A 15,001-nucleotide genomic window follows, 5' to 3' on the forward strand; every position below is an offset into this window, starting at 1 on the left:
CTTAAGGCCGAACAAGATTTCCAGAAGAAACAGCTGCTATGTACTGACATTAGAGGACCTGCCATTTTCACACAGCCTGACCACCCACCCTGTAAGTTATCAAACCCTGGAAACCTAAAGCAGGGTTACTGGGAATAGCAGAAATACACAGACCCTTCCTGCTTTAAGCTCCTTGAGATAAGGATGCTCTCCATGTTATGCAGATCCAAAGTAATACAACAAGGACTCTTATCCCATCTTCGTCTTCTTGGTGTAAGACAACATGGGACACAGTAAAGTTTGACCGCACCGAGTTATTCTGCTGGCAAAAATTACAGCCAAGATAGGACTTTTTGTAGGCAGCTCTCTTTCTTGCTCTGGGTCTTTGCTCTGTACCCGGTCTGCTCATACGTCTTGTCTCCTGAGCCCTAAGCTTTCAATGCCGGCACGAAGAGCCAAGGGCTAAGCAACCCAAGGAACGGCTCAAGCTGTCCCTTTGGGAGATGGCCTCTCCCCAGGTCTGTGTCCGAGTAAGAGAAAGTTCTTAACCCTGCAGGGTAATTGCTGCAATGAGCTTCTGTACAAGGCTTTATGCTTAATACTCGCTCTACTGAGTTCTGTATCTCCTGCTTCTGCAACACCAATTATACAGAGCATTTCAACATCATTTAGGCTGTCTCAGTGTTTACACAGCACCTCTGAGGTGACTGTATTAAATGATATGCAGGAATAAAAAGATGCCTTCACTGCCCAGTGAGTTTAAAACCTGGACAATGACAGGAAACGATGACTGTGGAAACAGTATAGGAAGAGAAGGTGAAGAGAAGTTAAATGAAACGCAGAAGATGCAGCGCGTGGGATGACAGGACAAGAAGTGACCTGGGACACTGTGTGCGTACTCCTGCAGGCAAACTTCAACCATATTCTAAACACGCAGTCACTCATGTTAGCACATTGGCAGTGGAGCTTGTATGACCTGGGTTTTTTCTTTATTTAACGTGCAAATCTTGTAAAGCAAGAGCGAATGAGTAGCTCAAAGAGAGACGGAAACTTAGGCTTAAGGTGTAAGGCTGGGAGAGGAATTTAAGGACAAAAAGAGAGGGAGTGGGTGCCCCAGAGAGCAGAAGTGGTTCCAAGTGTAGGTGGTAGCATGAGAAAAAGCATCGAAGGTTGAGCAGGGGCATTATACTGACACTCAGATCGGCGAGCAGAAGCTGTGAGCATCAGGAGCAGCAGCTGTGGATGAAATGTACTGTGCCTGCTCTGGCAGATACTGTCTCTCTCTTACATAGAGAAAAGATGATGTGAATTACAACATCGTCAGAAAAAATCCCTGAGGAGTGAACATATCAGAGGTTTAAGACATCAGTGAAGAAACAGAAAGAAACCAACCAATCTTGCAAACTGCTAACGCTGGAAATCAGCCAGGAATTAAGGACTGCACTGAACAAGCAATTATACATGATTACAAGCACTATGAATTTTTAATACTAGGATGTATTTGTGTACTGTATAAACTATAATTTTTCTATTAAAGTCTATTTTATGAAGCACACAGACAGATACAGTCTCACTCACACCCATAGTAACTATCTGTGGGGACTGTATTTTTGTTTATTGGCTTGTGTAACATTTATAAAGAATTATATATGAGTAAATTACTACTATAATCAAGCAGTAGATTTCTCAGCCCAGTATGCTGTAAAATATCATATAAACTGTCTTTATCAAGCACATATTGAGAGTGTATTGAAAATATGGAAGTTTTAGTACAGGTATTAAATAAAAAGAAGAGAGAACTCTCTGGAGAGGCTCTGGCTGGCAGACACCTTGGCTACCTGTCTGTACTGGACCACTGGATAGTATCTGAGCTCAGGAAGCACCTAAAATACTCCAGTTCTGCTTGTCAGGTTCTGTGTCGACCCACATGGCTCTGCCAGCAAGGACCTCAGGCTAAAGCCTTGTCCTTCCTGCAGCCTGAACTGCACACAGCTCTCCAAGTTAGAGTGAAATTGCTGCAGTTTCGTTCTGCCGGCAGTATTCCCATCTGCCCTCTAATACAAGCTCTCTTGTACTCTTCTTTGCCATGGTCATCAGTAGCGCTTCCAGAGAGGCAAATGCTGGGAAGTCTGGCTGCACTGACATCACCTGGCAGGTGCTGGGAGGAAACTAAAACTCTTCACAAAATGAATCAAGGAAGATGTGAGCTTCAGCAGGAAGAAATCTGGTTCTGTCCGTCTCCATGTTCTGCTGAACTTCTGCTGCATCACTAGCAAATGTTCGGAGGAAGGCTGAAGATGAGAACAGTCAGCAAAAAAGGAACTGAAACAGAGTAATCACCTTCGTCTCAGAGGCGTATTTAAGAGCTAGGATCATGCTGTTACCAAACTCACTGGGATAATTGATTCGCTTGCCTTACAGGAATTTTGCTAAATGTGGTGGTTTAAACCAATGAGTCATTAGCTAGAAAAAAGTCATGGTCTGCATTTGAAAGGTGGGAGCATGAGGTCTGGAGCCGGCTCAGTATCACATCAAAGTAGTATTTAATAAGTGATGCCTAATGGCTATTATGCAAATTATTACTGGTAATTACAAGTGACAAGATAAAATCATATTCCAGTGCGTGGTTGCACAAACATCACTGAAGCAATGCTTATGGAAGCAAAGTTCTGTCAAATTAGACACACCCTTCTTGTAGTTGACACAAGAAAACATTATCTTGTCAACTTTGATAAGCAGAACAAGCAGAACACTGAAGAGACAGGCGGACACTTTGCGAAAGGGCTGTACGTTGTGACAGTCACAGCTCCCACAGGAGCAGGCGCCATCGCCCACAACAGCGCTTGAAAATGCAACATCTTCTTGCTTTCTCCTGAGCTGCCCTTCACCGCGCGTCAATATTTACATATATTACCTCTTCATCCACTTTCAGATCTCCCTCTTCTCTGCCACAACGCCCGCAAAACTTAACGATGTTTGCGCTAACGCTGTGCTGAGACCACTGCTAATCACGCTGGCTAATAGCGTCTCATTGTTTCCTTTGCTTCCGTCTCTCCGAAACCATTTGTTCCCTCCTGTCTTACATTTAGGTTATAAATCCTTTGGGAACATTTTTATGTCTTGGGTTTATTCAGTCCTTATCTGTGCAGCGTTCTGCTCCAAGTCTACTCTCCTAGGCTACGGCAATACAAGCAATAACAAAAGCGGTAGTAAAGTTATCAGTTCAGTGGGGAAAAATAACTGGTACTGACGGGTGTTTCAGAAGAAGACGGTGGCTCACAACTAGAGAAAGCACTGCCACAGAGCTAGCAAACAGCAAGGCATGTTTCCACCTGCTCCGAGGCAAGGTCTCAGTACCGTGCCGGGGAGCCTTGATGCCACTGCAAGGGGCAGCGCAATCCTGCGCTGCTCGGAGGGAAACCACTGCACGGCCGTGCAAGCCGCCTGCCCGCCAGCAAGCACAACAGCGAGCCTCCGCAGCACGGGCAGCAACGGAGCGAGGCAAATAATCAAACGGGTTTTAACATACAGCTTGGTTAGTCAGGGACAGGTGTTCGGATGTATTCGCCTGTACCAGACCCATGTCCCATGTCCCAGCACAGCAAAGCTCCAAAGAATGTAACTATATCCCAAATCTGAGTACTTTGGAAGAGCTGTAGGATTGTTTCTACTCTTCACTGGTAACATGGGATTCTGTAGCCTGCAGACCTTTGAGCCAGGACATACTTAACAGGTTGATCAACGTTTTTGATCAAGGTCTTGTGGAGCAAGGCCCATCCCCTCCTCCCATTAGGTAACTTCTAAAAGAAGCAGGTACTCTTTGCCCACCCATAGAGAAATGGGTTTCTTCAACGGCTTCCCCTAAGCCTAAGACTCCGAAAGGGAAGGAAAGGCAGCCTCAACACAAAGCACTGCTCTCTGTAGACTGCTGTTAGCTAATTTCTTCCGAAAACCCACACAGCAGAAGCAAAGCTCCAAGCAAGCCAGACATTATATTAATTTCTGTTGGCTCTCACAGCCGCACCCTGTTTCCAATTATATTCCTCAAAATGAATGATGAAAGCCAGATTTACTCTCTCTTCTCCCTTTTGCTCATGATTTTAACTACTGTGAGTCCAAGCTGGGTGGGGGGAGCAAAGGAGATGTGTTTCTAGGGGGCTGATGGACTTGTTTTTCAGGCACTGCCATCTTAGTCAGGAGTCTGAGCTCTGACACAGGCTCCGGCTGTGTCCTTCAGCAAATTATTTCACTGCACCATATGAAAAATGAATATTCTAGGATGCTGCCAGTCTTGTGTAGGCATCTTTTTATCATTTTTGATCTAAATAAATAAATTAGCTCACTGGAGACAAGAGAGTCCTACCTTATGCTGGTGAGAAGATGATCAAATTTACCTATGCTTGGGACGCTCTACTACGATGGTGACAGAAGCCACCTAACCGCACGCATCGTACGCCTTCCCACCAGTAAAGGAGAGGTGGCTGAGCGTACGAACATCGGGTTTCTCTGCCCTTCTCCCCTGAGCTGACAGCTGTTCTCAGGGCTCCCTGGCAGCTGTCGCACTCACCACAAAACGGCATTTATCACACCACCTCCTGCAACTTTACATTTGGACATGACATATTGGAGTCAAATGTTACTTGTGAGTAAGAGATGCTTGGAAATTCCACCCTGGAGGGAACGCAAGCCTTCGTTCCCTGCAGAGCACAACATCCTCTCATTATGGTTGTCTTCTGGAGAAAGATACTTTCACCGGCTAAGCCAGTTCCCTGAATCCTCTTCGGGGTATTGCTTGCCTGGCTTTGGAGATTGTGCGCCCACGACTAGCCAGACTGTACTGACACCTGTTATTACTCTGACAGTCTCAGCTAAGAAATGTGGAAAGCCTTTCTCCTTTTTATTTTGTGCTCAACAGAATCTTAGACATTACTAATGGCAGAGACCTGCTGGATCATATCACAGTCCATCCAGGGAACTGGATAAATCGCCCACGGACACTCCCTTTCCCATCACCTCTTTCTTAACTATGATCACCACAAACCGAGGCAGCAAGGAAAGCAATTACATTAACTGAAAAATAACTTTAGAGAAGTACTTAATAAACTTCATCTTACATTGAGTCCATGTGACATCTAGACGTAGGGATAAACGGGACTCCCAACGTGTAGCAGGCTCGCTCTTCGCAGACTGTGAGCAAACCAACGTTTTGTAGATGCATGACCAGAGAACTAGACCCACTGGGGGATTATCTCAGTGATTTAAGACATCTCATAGTAAAGCATGCATTAGACCTATTGTCTGTAATTGTGCCAAGTGACAGACGATGTCTATACCACAATATCCCTGGTCTTCTCACTACTACGGTCACTGTTATTCATGCTTTTCAGAAGTAAGAATTTGTATTAATTCCCCATTTTTATTCTACATACTCTAACACAGCATGTGATATAAAAATGTTTACTGGACTAAGAATAAAATAAATACAAATTAATAAAAGATAAAAGGCACTTTGATGTTATAAATACCAATGTTTCTTCTTTGTGCATAATCTAGGGCGACTTTTTTTCTTGACTTGTTGTAAAGTTTGCATCATACAAAAAGCTGATGACTCATATAACATTATTTTATTTTTTGGAATAAGCTGCTGACATGTAAAGTATCTTCCTTGTGAACTGGGATTTCTAGAGGGAAACTGCCTCTGGGCTATTTATTCTTGGCATAAACAACAAGACTAGCCAGCCCCGTGGGAAGAAGAAACACCCTGTACGTGACACCCTCTCTGGAAGGTATAAATAGAGATCTGCGGCAACAAACAACCTGCACTCTGATTCAATATCAAGCTGTGCATCTTGCTTTGGGCTTTGGGTTGGAGCTGCAGTTGTCCTCAAAATGAGTTGTACTATTAAGCAGACAACTGGCTCTCTCAGGGGCAGAACCAGTGGTGGCAGCTGTGTTATCGGTGGTGGTGGTAGTGGTGGAGGAGTACGGATCTCCTCAGTCTCTTCCGGAAGATACACAACCTGTGGGATAGGTGGTAGCAGAGGGTTTTCTGGTAGGAGCTACTGTGGTGGTGTAAATTACGGAGGAGGACTGAGCACTGGCAGTTTGGTTGGTGGAAACTATGGAGGTGGCTTAGGAGCTGGTGTCCTTGGAGGATGTTCAGGCATTGGATTCAGCGGTGGCAGTGTCCGCTTTGGCGGTGGCATTGGAGGTGGCATTGGTGGTGGCATTGGTATTGGTCTTGGTGGCGGGGTAGCTGGGGGTGGCTTTTCTGGTGATGGCATTCTTCTTTCTGGTGATGAAAAAGTGACCATGCAGAACCTTAACGATCGCCTGGCTTCTTACCTGGACAAGGTGAGGTGCCTGGAACAAGAAAATGCTGACCTGGAGTGCAGAATCAGGGAGTGGTATGCCAAGCAGGGCCCTTTTTGTGAGCCCCGGGACTACAGCTGCTATTATAAAGAAATAGAAGATCTTCAAAATCAGGTAATGTCATTTCTCAGCTGTTTTCTCCCTTGCAAGCTTCTCCCACAGTGCTGTTTCACAGCTTAGTGCAGTTATCAAGAGTGCCATTTCATTGCTGTAAAATGCTTTTTGTAAACACACATTAAGACAACTGCCTATAGAAAGCCCTAGAGCTCACTGTGAGTGTTTGGACTGTTTCCATTGCTTTCATTCATCAGATTTATTTGAAGGGGAAAATGTTATGTGCATAGAATACATCTGGACTGGCTCAGTAATCTTTCTGAATTAGGCTTGTGCCAATATGTTTAAATAGATATATGCCAAGAAAGCAACTAAAAGAGAAATAAATAATGAATCACATTCATTTGCCTATATATATATAGTATTCTGCCATCAGTCTTGCAGAATTCCAGTTAATTGTTATTTCCTTTTTTTTACAACTTTTTTATACAGAACTGGAAACTATTGGTCATCTAAATAAAAATAAGAGCAAAGAGAACACTGCCATAATGCATACTGGATATGGAATTTAAAATTAAAACATTTTTTTTCCAAACTGTGTTAGGGAAAAATTCTAGGATGTCAATGCATTAAAAAAGAATGAAGCGAAAAGAATCCAATAAACAAAGGGACAGAATGAGACAGATATGTAATTAAGTCTTGAAACAAAGCTTTTAAATCTCTATCTAGGAACCTAAGACTTACATTTAAAATGTTAGGTGGATCATGGCAGGCACTGACAACACTAATTATACTTCCATAACTGTCTGCATTTGAACCACATATTCTAGCATTTTAATGCACTCCACCATACTTGACTGAACACTCGCCCCTGTGACTGCCATGTTTCTGAACTCCCCGGTGCCTACTAACCAATATCAAAAAAAAAAAAAAAAAAGAAAGAAAAAGAGAAAGAGAGAGAGAGAGAAAGGGCTAGGTTTTGTAACACTGGCCAACCTGTACACTGGGAGGCTGAGGATACAGGGAAGAGCCTTAATCTTTAAGCCTATTCTCTTCCAGATTGTCTGCGCAACCATAGACAACAACAAGATCATTCTGAACATTGATAACAGCAGGATGACAGCCGATGACTTCCGAGTGAAGTGAGTACCCCCACGGCAGACAGCTGCCCCTCTCCTCTCAGAAAGGTCTCTGGTGGTCCTCTGGTCAAGAAGGTTGGGGGCTACACAGAAAAGCTCTTTCACCCTTTGTCTCCAGAGCTGCCTTAATTAAGGTCATTTCCAGGATGGAAAGTTTGGGGCAAAAAAGTCTTTTTCTGTGGCGATAAGAGACAGCTCTTCAAAAGCATCCAGCAGAAGGGATTCACAGATAGGGAGCAGTACAGGTTCACATGAGCTGATGTTATGGCACATGGCGTTTTTCAAAAGGGAAGTTTTTATTTTTTCTTGTTGGAGTGCAGTAACCTGATGAGTGACAGCTCTGCCACAGTGAAAAAGTTCTGTAGAAAGCCGACTGAAGGAAGATTTTGATGGACCAAGCCTCAAGACTGCTTTCCTTGGCGTCCTGTGAAGCTAGTTAGGAAAATAGCTTAAGAAAGATTGGACCAGGTTGATGATCACATCAAAAAAGAGTAAAATGGTGGGATCAAACACTGACTACTCTTTCTCGCCCGTGATTTAGGTACGAGACGGAGCTGGCCCTTCGCCAGGGCGTGGAGGCTGATATTAATGGCTTGCGCCAAGTCCTGGATCAGCTGACTCTCTGCAGGTCTGACCTGGAGGCACAGCTGGAGTCCCTGCGCGAGGAGCTGTGCTGCCTGAAGAAGAACCAYGAGGAGGTAGGGTCCTACCCCTGTCATGTAAAAAGTGTTGTTATTAATTCATTCAGCATCCAGGATTCTCCCTCTTCCTGGTCCCTAACCCTGGACTGCTGGCTGTGAAGGGTTTTCCAGCCACAAGTGGTTGATGGAGATGGTGCCTGTGGAATAGGAGCTGTGAATAAGAGGGCCTCTACTGGGGGCTATGCTCTTCCGTACAGGGAACTAGGCTCCCTCAGTTGTTTTCCTTTTTTTAAAAAAAGGACATGATTTGGGTTGCGTTTCCAGGAAATGTGCTGTCTGAGGAAACAAGCGACTGGAGATGTGAGTGTGGAGGTCAATGCCTGTCCCGGCCCAGACCTCAGAAAGATCCTGGAGGAGATGAGGTGCCAGTATGAAACATTAATTGAACGCAATCGCAAAGAAGTTGAGGATTGGTACGAGTGCAAGGTGAGTGAAATTTCCTCAGCTTTGACTTTCCCAGGCTAACAGAAAGGCAATTGCTCTGCACGGGTTTATTTTAAGTTAAAACCTTATAACATACTATAGTCACATTTAGCATCGATTTAAATTGACCAACAAAACAGAGGGGATACTGCTATTCTCAAAGTGCTGCGTCCCTTTCATGGAGGGACAGGGACTGCTGCACATTAGTGAGACTTGAGTCTGGACCTCTTTGAACAGCAGATTAGGAGTGAGAAGAATTTGACAGCAGCACTGTTAGAAGAGCAAGAGGAATTGCAAGCAAGATTTACGTTCCATTAAGCTGAGAGTTCACCCAAACTCTTCTCCTTTCACGTTTTTTGCTAGCTTCTCTGCTATTTCTTTAATATTCGATCTGACTTACATTAGAGCATTCCCTGAAGCTCTTTATTCTGGATTGGTGATTTTCAGATTGAGGAGGTGAATCGGGAGGTTATTACAAGCGGCCAGGAGGTAGAGACGTGCAACAACCAGGTCACCGAGCTGAGACGCCAGTTGCAAGCCCTGGAAATCGATCTGCAGGCGCAGCTCAGCCAGGTAGGTGGTGAGCTCATGTAGAGCCCAGCTGTCTTACAGTTATGCTTTGGATAAGCCCAATCTCACTGTCCATTTTGGAAAGTCAACATAAGAATTTGTTGTTAAATGCAATGCTTATCATGCCTGTATTTGTATTGTGCTGCATTCATTTCCCAGAGGGACAACCTGGAAGCATCTCTGGCTGAGACAGAATGTCGCTACAACAACCACCTTGCTGAGCTCCAGAGCCAGATCACATGCGTGGAGCAGCAACTGGCCGATCTGCGTACAGAAATGGAGTGCCAGAACCAAGAGTACAAGATCCTGCTGGATGTCAAATGCCGCCTGGAGCAGGAGATCCATACATACCGCTGCCTGTTGGAGGGCGGACAGCAAGACCTAATGTAAGTAGACTTTAGACACACCAACAGATACAATAAAATACTTGTGTTCTGGGTATTTTAACATAACAGCAAAGCGAGTAGTAAGTGTAGGCACTGCATTGCTTTTTTGCCCTTACTGAACTGTCTGGGCTGCCTGGTAACTGATGGTGATAACCTGCTTCGCTATCCTGCGCTATGCCTTGCTACAAGAAGAGAGCTCACTGCGATATTCTGTCTATTTTATGCCAAAGAGGAAAACAGACTGAGAGCAGCAGTGACAATGAACAAACTGTAGTTCTAACTTATCTGTGACTTCCCTCACTAAAATGTTATTTTCCTGTCCCCTTAGTCAGCAAGGAGGAATTGGCCAGTCTTCAGGTATAGGAGGAGGTGTTGCAAGAACAGGTGGAATAGGAGGAGGAGGAATCATTAGAACAAGCCACACTTACAGTTCATCTTCCCAGATGCCATCTTGTGCAGCTGCGGATATACAAGGTAAGAACTGCAACCCTGTTCCCGAGTCTTCTCTTTTCTAGTGCAACACGGACGAGCAGCAACAAGGATCTTTCCAACGCTCCTCCTTTAAATAGCTTACAGGTGCTATTTGAAAGTTTTATTGAGGTTACTGGGAAATACATGATGGGAGGCCACACAGAGCAGTGCTACAGCGAGTGCCTTCAGGAAGTGGGCAGTAGCTGTAAGTGTTGTGAAGCATGAGAGCTGCAAAAAAGGGAGGAAGGGGAAGAGGGATAAGAAAGGAAAAGGATAAAGAGTCAGCAGGCAGGCAAGCCACAGGCAGAGAACAAGGAGAAAGGAGTGACATGAAACCTGGGGCAGAGGAAAGAGCAGTAGAAAGGAGAGTACCTGAAAACAGAGAAAAAGAAGCAGCAATGATGGGAATACTGACAGAAAAATACTAGTACTATTTTGGGGGAAACTTCCAGCCAAATAGAAACAGAAATAAATGAATGCGGTGACAGTTGGTCCAGCACAATGAGTGTGGGCAGGGACATCGTTCTCAGCCGCTCTGGCAGGGCCCAGGATGCTGTTCCCTCGTCCCGATTGCTGCTGGTACCATGCCTGCAGCTTGCACCACTTGGCAGCTTAATGCAGAAGGGCAGAGTGTGCTCAAACCAGCTACAAATCCCATCTGTCAGATTGGCAGGGAACAGTGAGGCCTTTCCAGGAAGGGCCAGGATTTATTCGAATCCTAACTGAGTCAGCTTGTGAAAGGATCACATGAATAGAATGATATGGCAGGAAAGAATCTATTTTTTGCTCTAAACAAATTAGTATTTCCTTTGATCTCTCCAGTGCCTTGCAGAAGGATTTGTGACTAAGCAGAGAAATGAGAATATCCTACAAGAGATCCCCGGAGAAGAGTCATGGATAAAGAGACAGAGTATTTACTGTACGCCGCTGCCAAGAGCAAGGAGCACGCTCCTTCGTATTACTCAGCGATGCTAAGCAATGTGTCAGAGGGATAAGCAGAGCACTGGGCCACCGTCCGCTTTGTTTTGCTACTTGCTTTCTCCAGTCTGTACTGCTGCGTGTGCCCAACCGCCATGATTATTACTTGAGTTAAACAGTACTATGATCATTAATGTACCTGCTGGTGAAAAAGTGTTTCTAATAAACTTTGCTTCTGCCTGATGCAATCAAGAAATCTGTGTCTGGAAACTGATTTCCTTTAGCAAACCARGTGCAAACCACATCCTCGGCCAGGCCTGTTAAGACTCTGCAACGGCCCCACAAGGAAAAGGTAGAAACCCCATCACAAGGGTCACTTAGACTGGTCAAAATCACAGTCAATTGAGAACAAAGCTGCTGTGCCAGCAGGAGCCACGGAATGGCCTCGCTGGCCTGGCAGGTCTTTTCCAGCTCTTCCCTGCCAAATCTGGTAGCACATATTGCCCTTTCCTGCTAGACCTCCTCCATGACGCGCATGGACAGCCGATTCAGGCAGATGCCTGTGCGTTTCCCACAGAATGTTTTGCTAAAACACAATTTTAGAAAAAATATATAGAAAAATAAAGAACTTTTAGTGTGGCTGACAGTCAGCGATGGAACAAGCGGGGACAGACTGCCTCCGCTCCAGCCTAGTGCTGTGTGTCACATCTGGGCTGCGCCCTGTCACACTGTCATCCAGCTTGGGCACTGCGAATAGGCCAAAGAGGAAATCTTGGTCTCTATGGCTGATTCAATTCCTGCTGAGATGGCTTACATTCAGATGCATCCCTTTCACTTTATGGTTATTTTCCCATTAAGAAAGGGACCTGAGGCAACAAAGTTATTTCCTATCTATTCTCACATAGTCACTGAGTCATCTCCTGGTCATCCTGCTTTGAGCAGAAGGTTCAACCTGAAAAAAATCAGGAACTGTTGAAAGATCATCTTTTTATTAAACAAGCCTTCTGTGGAGAACTGGGGAGGACGGGATGGAAGCTACACGAGTGCAGCTCAATAGAGAACGTGATGGAGAAAAAAGTTAGCTAGAGCCTTTCGATATACAGAGCCTCCATGTCTTAAACCTTACAAGCAAGGCAAAGATCACCCGCTCTTTTGGGCCCCCGACAGCAGCCATGTAGCCGATGCTGAGTCAGTGTGGACTGGCGTGGTAGGATGCATGCGTCCTGACGCTGACCACAGAGACACTACGGCAGCAGTTTGGTAACTCGGGGCCCTCTGCAGCACTTCTGGCAGGTGCAGCCATGGGAGCCGTCTGTGGTGAGCTTGCAGAGACGTACTGCGTTTGGAGTACTCTCAGTTAAAAGCCGAAGAACATTATGAGCTGGAGGGTGTGTTGAGCACTGAATTGTTTGTTGGATCAGAAAACCAAGCAGTGATTGGTTTTACGTCTCCACCCTGCATATTTACGGCTAACACAGCAGCACTGGCTATGGTGACTGTTGCTTTAACTTTCCTGATATACTGTAGTGTGGCTGTTACTTAAAGAGTCATGTTCACTTATGAAGTGACTTGGGAAAGCAAAACCCCCCTGGCTATTCCTTTGCTGACGCAAACTGGAGATTATAGAACGGTCGGCCTCAGGGGGAGGAGGAGAAAGGGTAGAAAGACAGGAACATTTCAGAACCATATATAAAGTATAACATGGCACATACTTTTCTAGCATCAGTTTTTTTCATATAGAAACAGATTTCTCCGTCGCTGCAGAAATACACTTAACGTGATCTGAAACCTTCCAGGAAAGCAACATCTCCAAGGCCCATAGACAGCAAGTGTCTGAAGAAGCCTAGTCATTAATGTATCAGGGAGCAGGTGAGAAGTGGCTTTCTCCTGCTGTAGACGTCCATAGAGAAAAGATTTCTCAGAGGTATTTCTTTTATTTCATCTACCAGACAATAAAACTAATAGTATTGAGGGGCTAAAGGTGAAACAAGAAAACACAGCATAGGAACAATTGGAATAACGATGCAGTGGAGTGGCCAAAGGTAGAAGTTTTTAAACCAAGACTCTAAAAAGTCTTCTCTAACATCTGTCCTAGCTCTCCGGAAAGTCTTGGACTTGATGCAGGAACACCTGGGCAGACATGTATGGCCATGGCTTCACAAAGGATCAGAAGAGATACCTATAATGGTTGTAATGGTGAACTTCCACTGGTTAGACTCCTCCATGTCCCAGTTGTTCTCAGATGTCTGGCTGAGAAGAAATCAGAAAGCAAATCTTTTCCCTGTTCCTTTCCCATTGCCTTCTGTGCCTTGTCCAGTGCAAGGAAAGGCAGTAAGATAATCCCCTGCTGCTCTTTTTAGCCTCCGCCTTTTCCAGCTTCCCAGGCCTCACACTCTCCTTTCTAAAAATACAAAGACACTCTACTGACACTCTTCCAGTTTTCAGTCTTCTGGAAACTCTAGGCTATCCCCAATATACCAAAGCTTGCCACCTTCTTCTGGGAGCTCCAGCTAATTCCCACCAGGTCTGGGCTAGTTTCGTTCTCCTGTGAACTGCTGCTGACATCTAGCTGCTCCACCAGATTCCCTGTATTAATATCAAAGGCCTTCCCACCCTTCCCACCAGGCCCAAGAGGTGCAAAGCACGCATTTTCCACAAAGGAGCTGCCCTAAATTCCTGAGAGGTGAAAGAGACATAATGACATGGCCAGAAGGGCGCTAATGATCCAGAGTTTGTGAACATGCCTCTGGGAAGCCCCCAGGGATGTACAGACTCAGCTCCTAAAACACTGTCATGTTGTTTGTGGACAGAAGAGTTGGGATGTGTCTGAAAAGCAGCTCATAAATAGGTAGCTTATGATAATCAGCTCCCCAGTACAAAACACCCTGGAAACCACCCACATATCAGGGAGCTGCAAATTATGGCGCTGCAAACCTTGGGCTGGAAACTGCATTTCCATGAGATTTCCATATTTCTTTATGCTAGTCAGACTAGGCCTAGGAAGCTTATGAGTGTAAACAACTGAGTGAAAATAGGAGGGAAGGCTTATTTTAGTTTTGTTTTAGATCTTCAGAACAATTATTATTTTAAATCTTAACTAGTGCACCATTTTCTGAAGACAAAAAAAGGAGAAATAGCAAGAAAGCGGGCAAGCGTGTGCTGTGCAAGGATCCCGAGCAGTACAAAGAGGTGGGTCTAGTGGATGAAGCTAGAGGCCACAGGGGACCAATGCATGTCAGAAGAGCAGGAGCCATCTTCTCTGCCCTCTGCAATAATTACTACTATAGGCATGTAGACATCCTCCACTCCCATGAAGGAGTAAGTCACCCCATGTTTCTGCCTGCATTTTTCTGATGTGCTAAAGTGATAACTGTAAAGGAGAGGAAGGAATGAGTGCTCACTCAGAAAAGATGCTTGCTGCAGACAGCTGTTGGGAAACTTCTGGAGAATCATACACAGGACAGGCAATGCTTCAAGCAATGCAAATATTACATCAGTTTTGGTTCATTCTTACACCACGCCCTGACTCCAATTATGCTCTCCAGTCCTAATAATGAAATCCAGATATTTCTTTCCATACACAAGAACTTTTTAATAAAGTTTTTACCTACTCTGAGCTTTGCTCCTTGGTATTTAGGGACTGAGTGGAGCATAACTTGGAAGGAAGGGTAGGCTGATACTCAGGCACTGCAGTCTGATTCAGGAGACCTTGGTTCAACTGTAGACCCTGCCACAAGCTTGCTCTTCATCTTTGAGCAAATCACTTTGAGTAAGCCTCTCCACACCTCTGCCTCCAGCCTGCTGGAGATACCACAGGAATGCTGCTGGCTTTCATTATACTGGATAAATAACATCCAAGGATGCAGAGATAAGGGGAGGCATCTTTTCAACCGAAAGAAGAAGAGTAAGAGTAATAAACTCCTGTAATGGGTAAATCCACAAATACTGGGACACTACAATCCTTCAGTAAATGGGATTATTTACTTGC

At 44.9% G+C, this 15,001-nt stretch overlaps 1 protein-coding gene across 1 annotated transcript; it reads left to right on the forward strand.

Moving 5' to 3' along the window:
• The first annotated feature begins 6,033 nt into the window (after positions 1-6,033).
• Positions 6,034-9,628, forward strand: LOC112968755 (keratin, type I cytoskeletal 42-like). The gene is made up of 7 exons (XM_026071297.1): positions 6,034-6,193; positions 6,236-6,465; positions 7,465-7,547; positions 8,086-8,242; positions 8,510-8,671; positions 9,116-9,241; positions 9,398-9,628. The coding sequence occupies exons 2-7, from the start codon at positions 6,292-6,294 to the stop codon at positions 9,626-9,628; spliced, it is 933 nt and encodes a 310-aa protein (XP_025927082.1). The 5' UTR covers positions 6,034-6,193; positions 6,236-6,291.
• The last annotated feature ends 5,373 nt before the right edge of the window (positions 9,629-15,001 follow it).

This window comes from Apteryx rowi, unplaced genomic scaffold (genome assembly GCF_003343035.1).
Source record: "Apteryx rowi isolate R43461 unplaced genomic scaffold, aptRow1 scaffold_323, whole genome shotgun sequence".
NCBI lineage: Eukaryota > Metazoa > Chordata > Aves > Apterygiformes > Apterygidae > Apteryx > Apteryx rowi.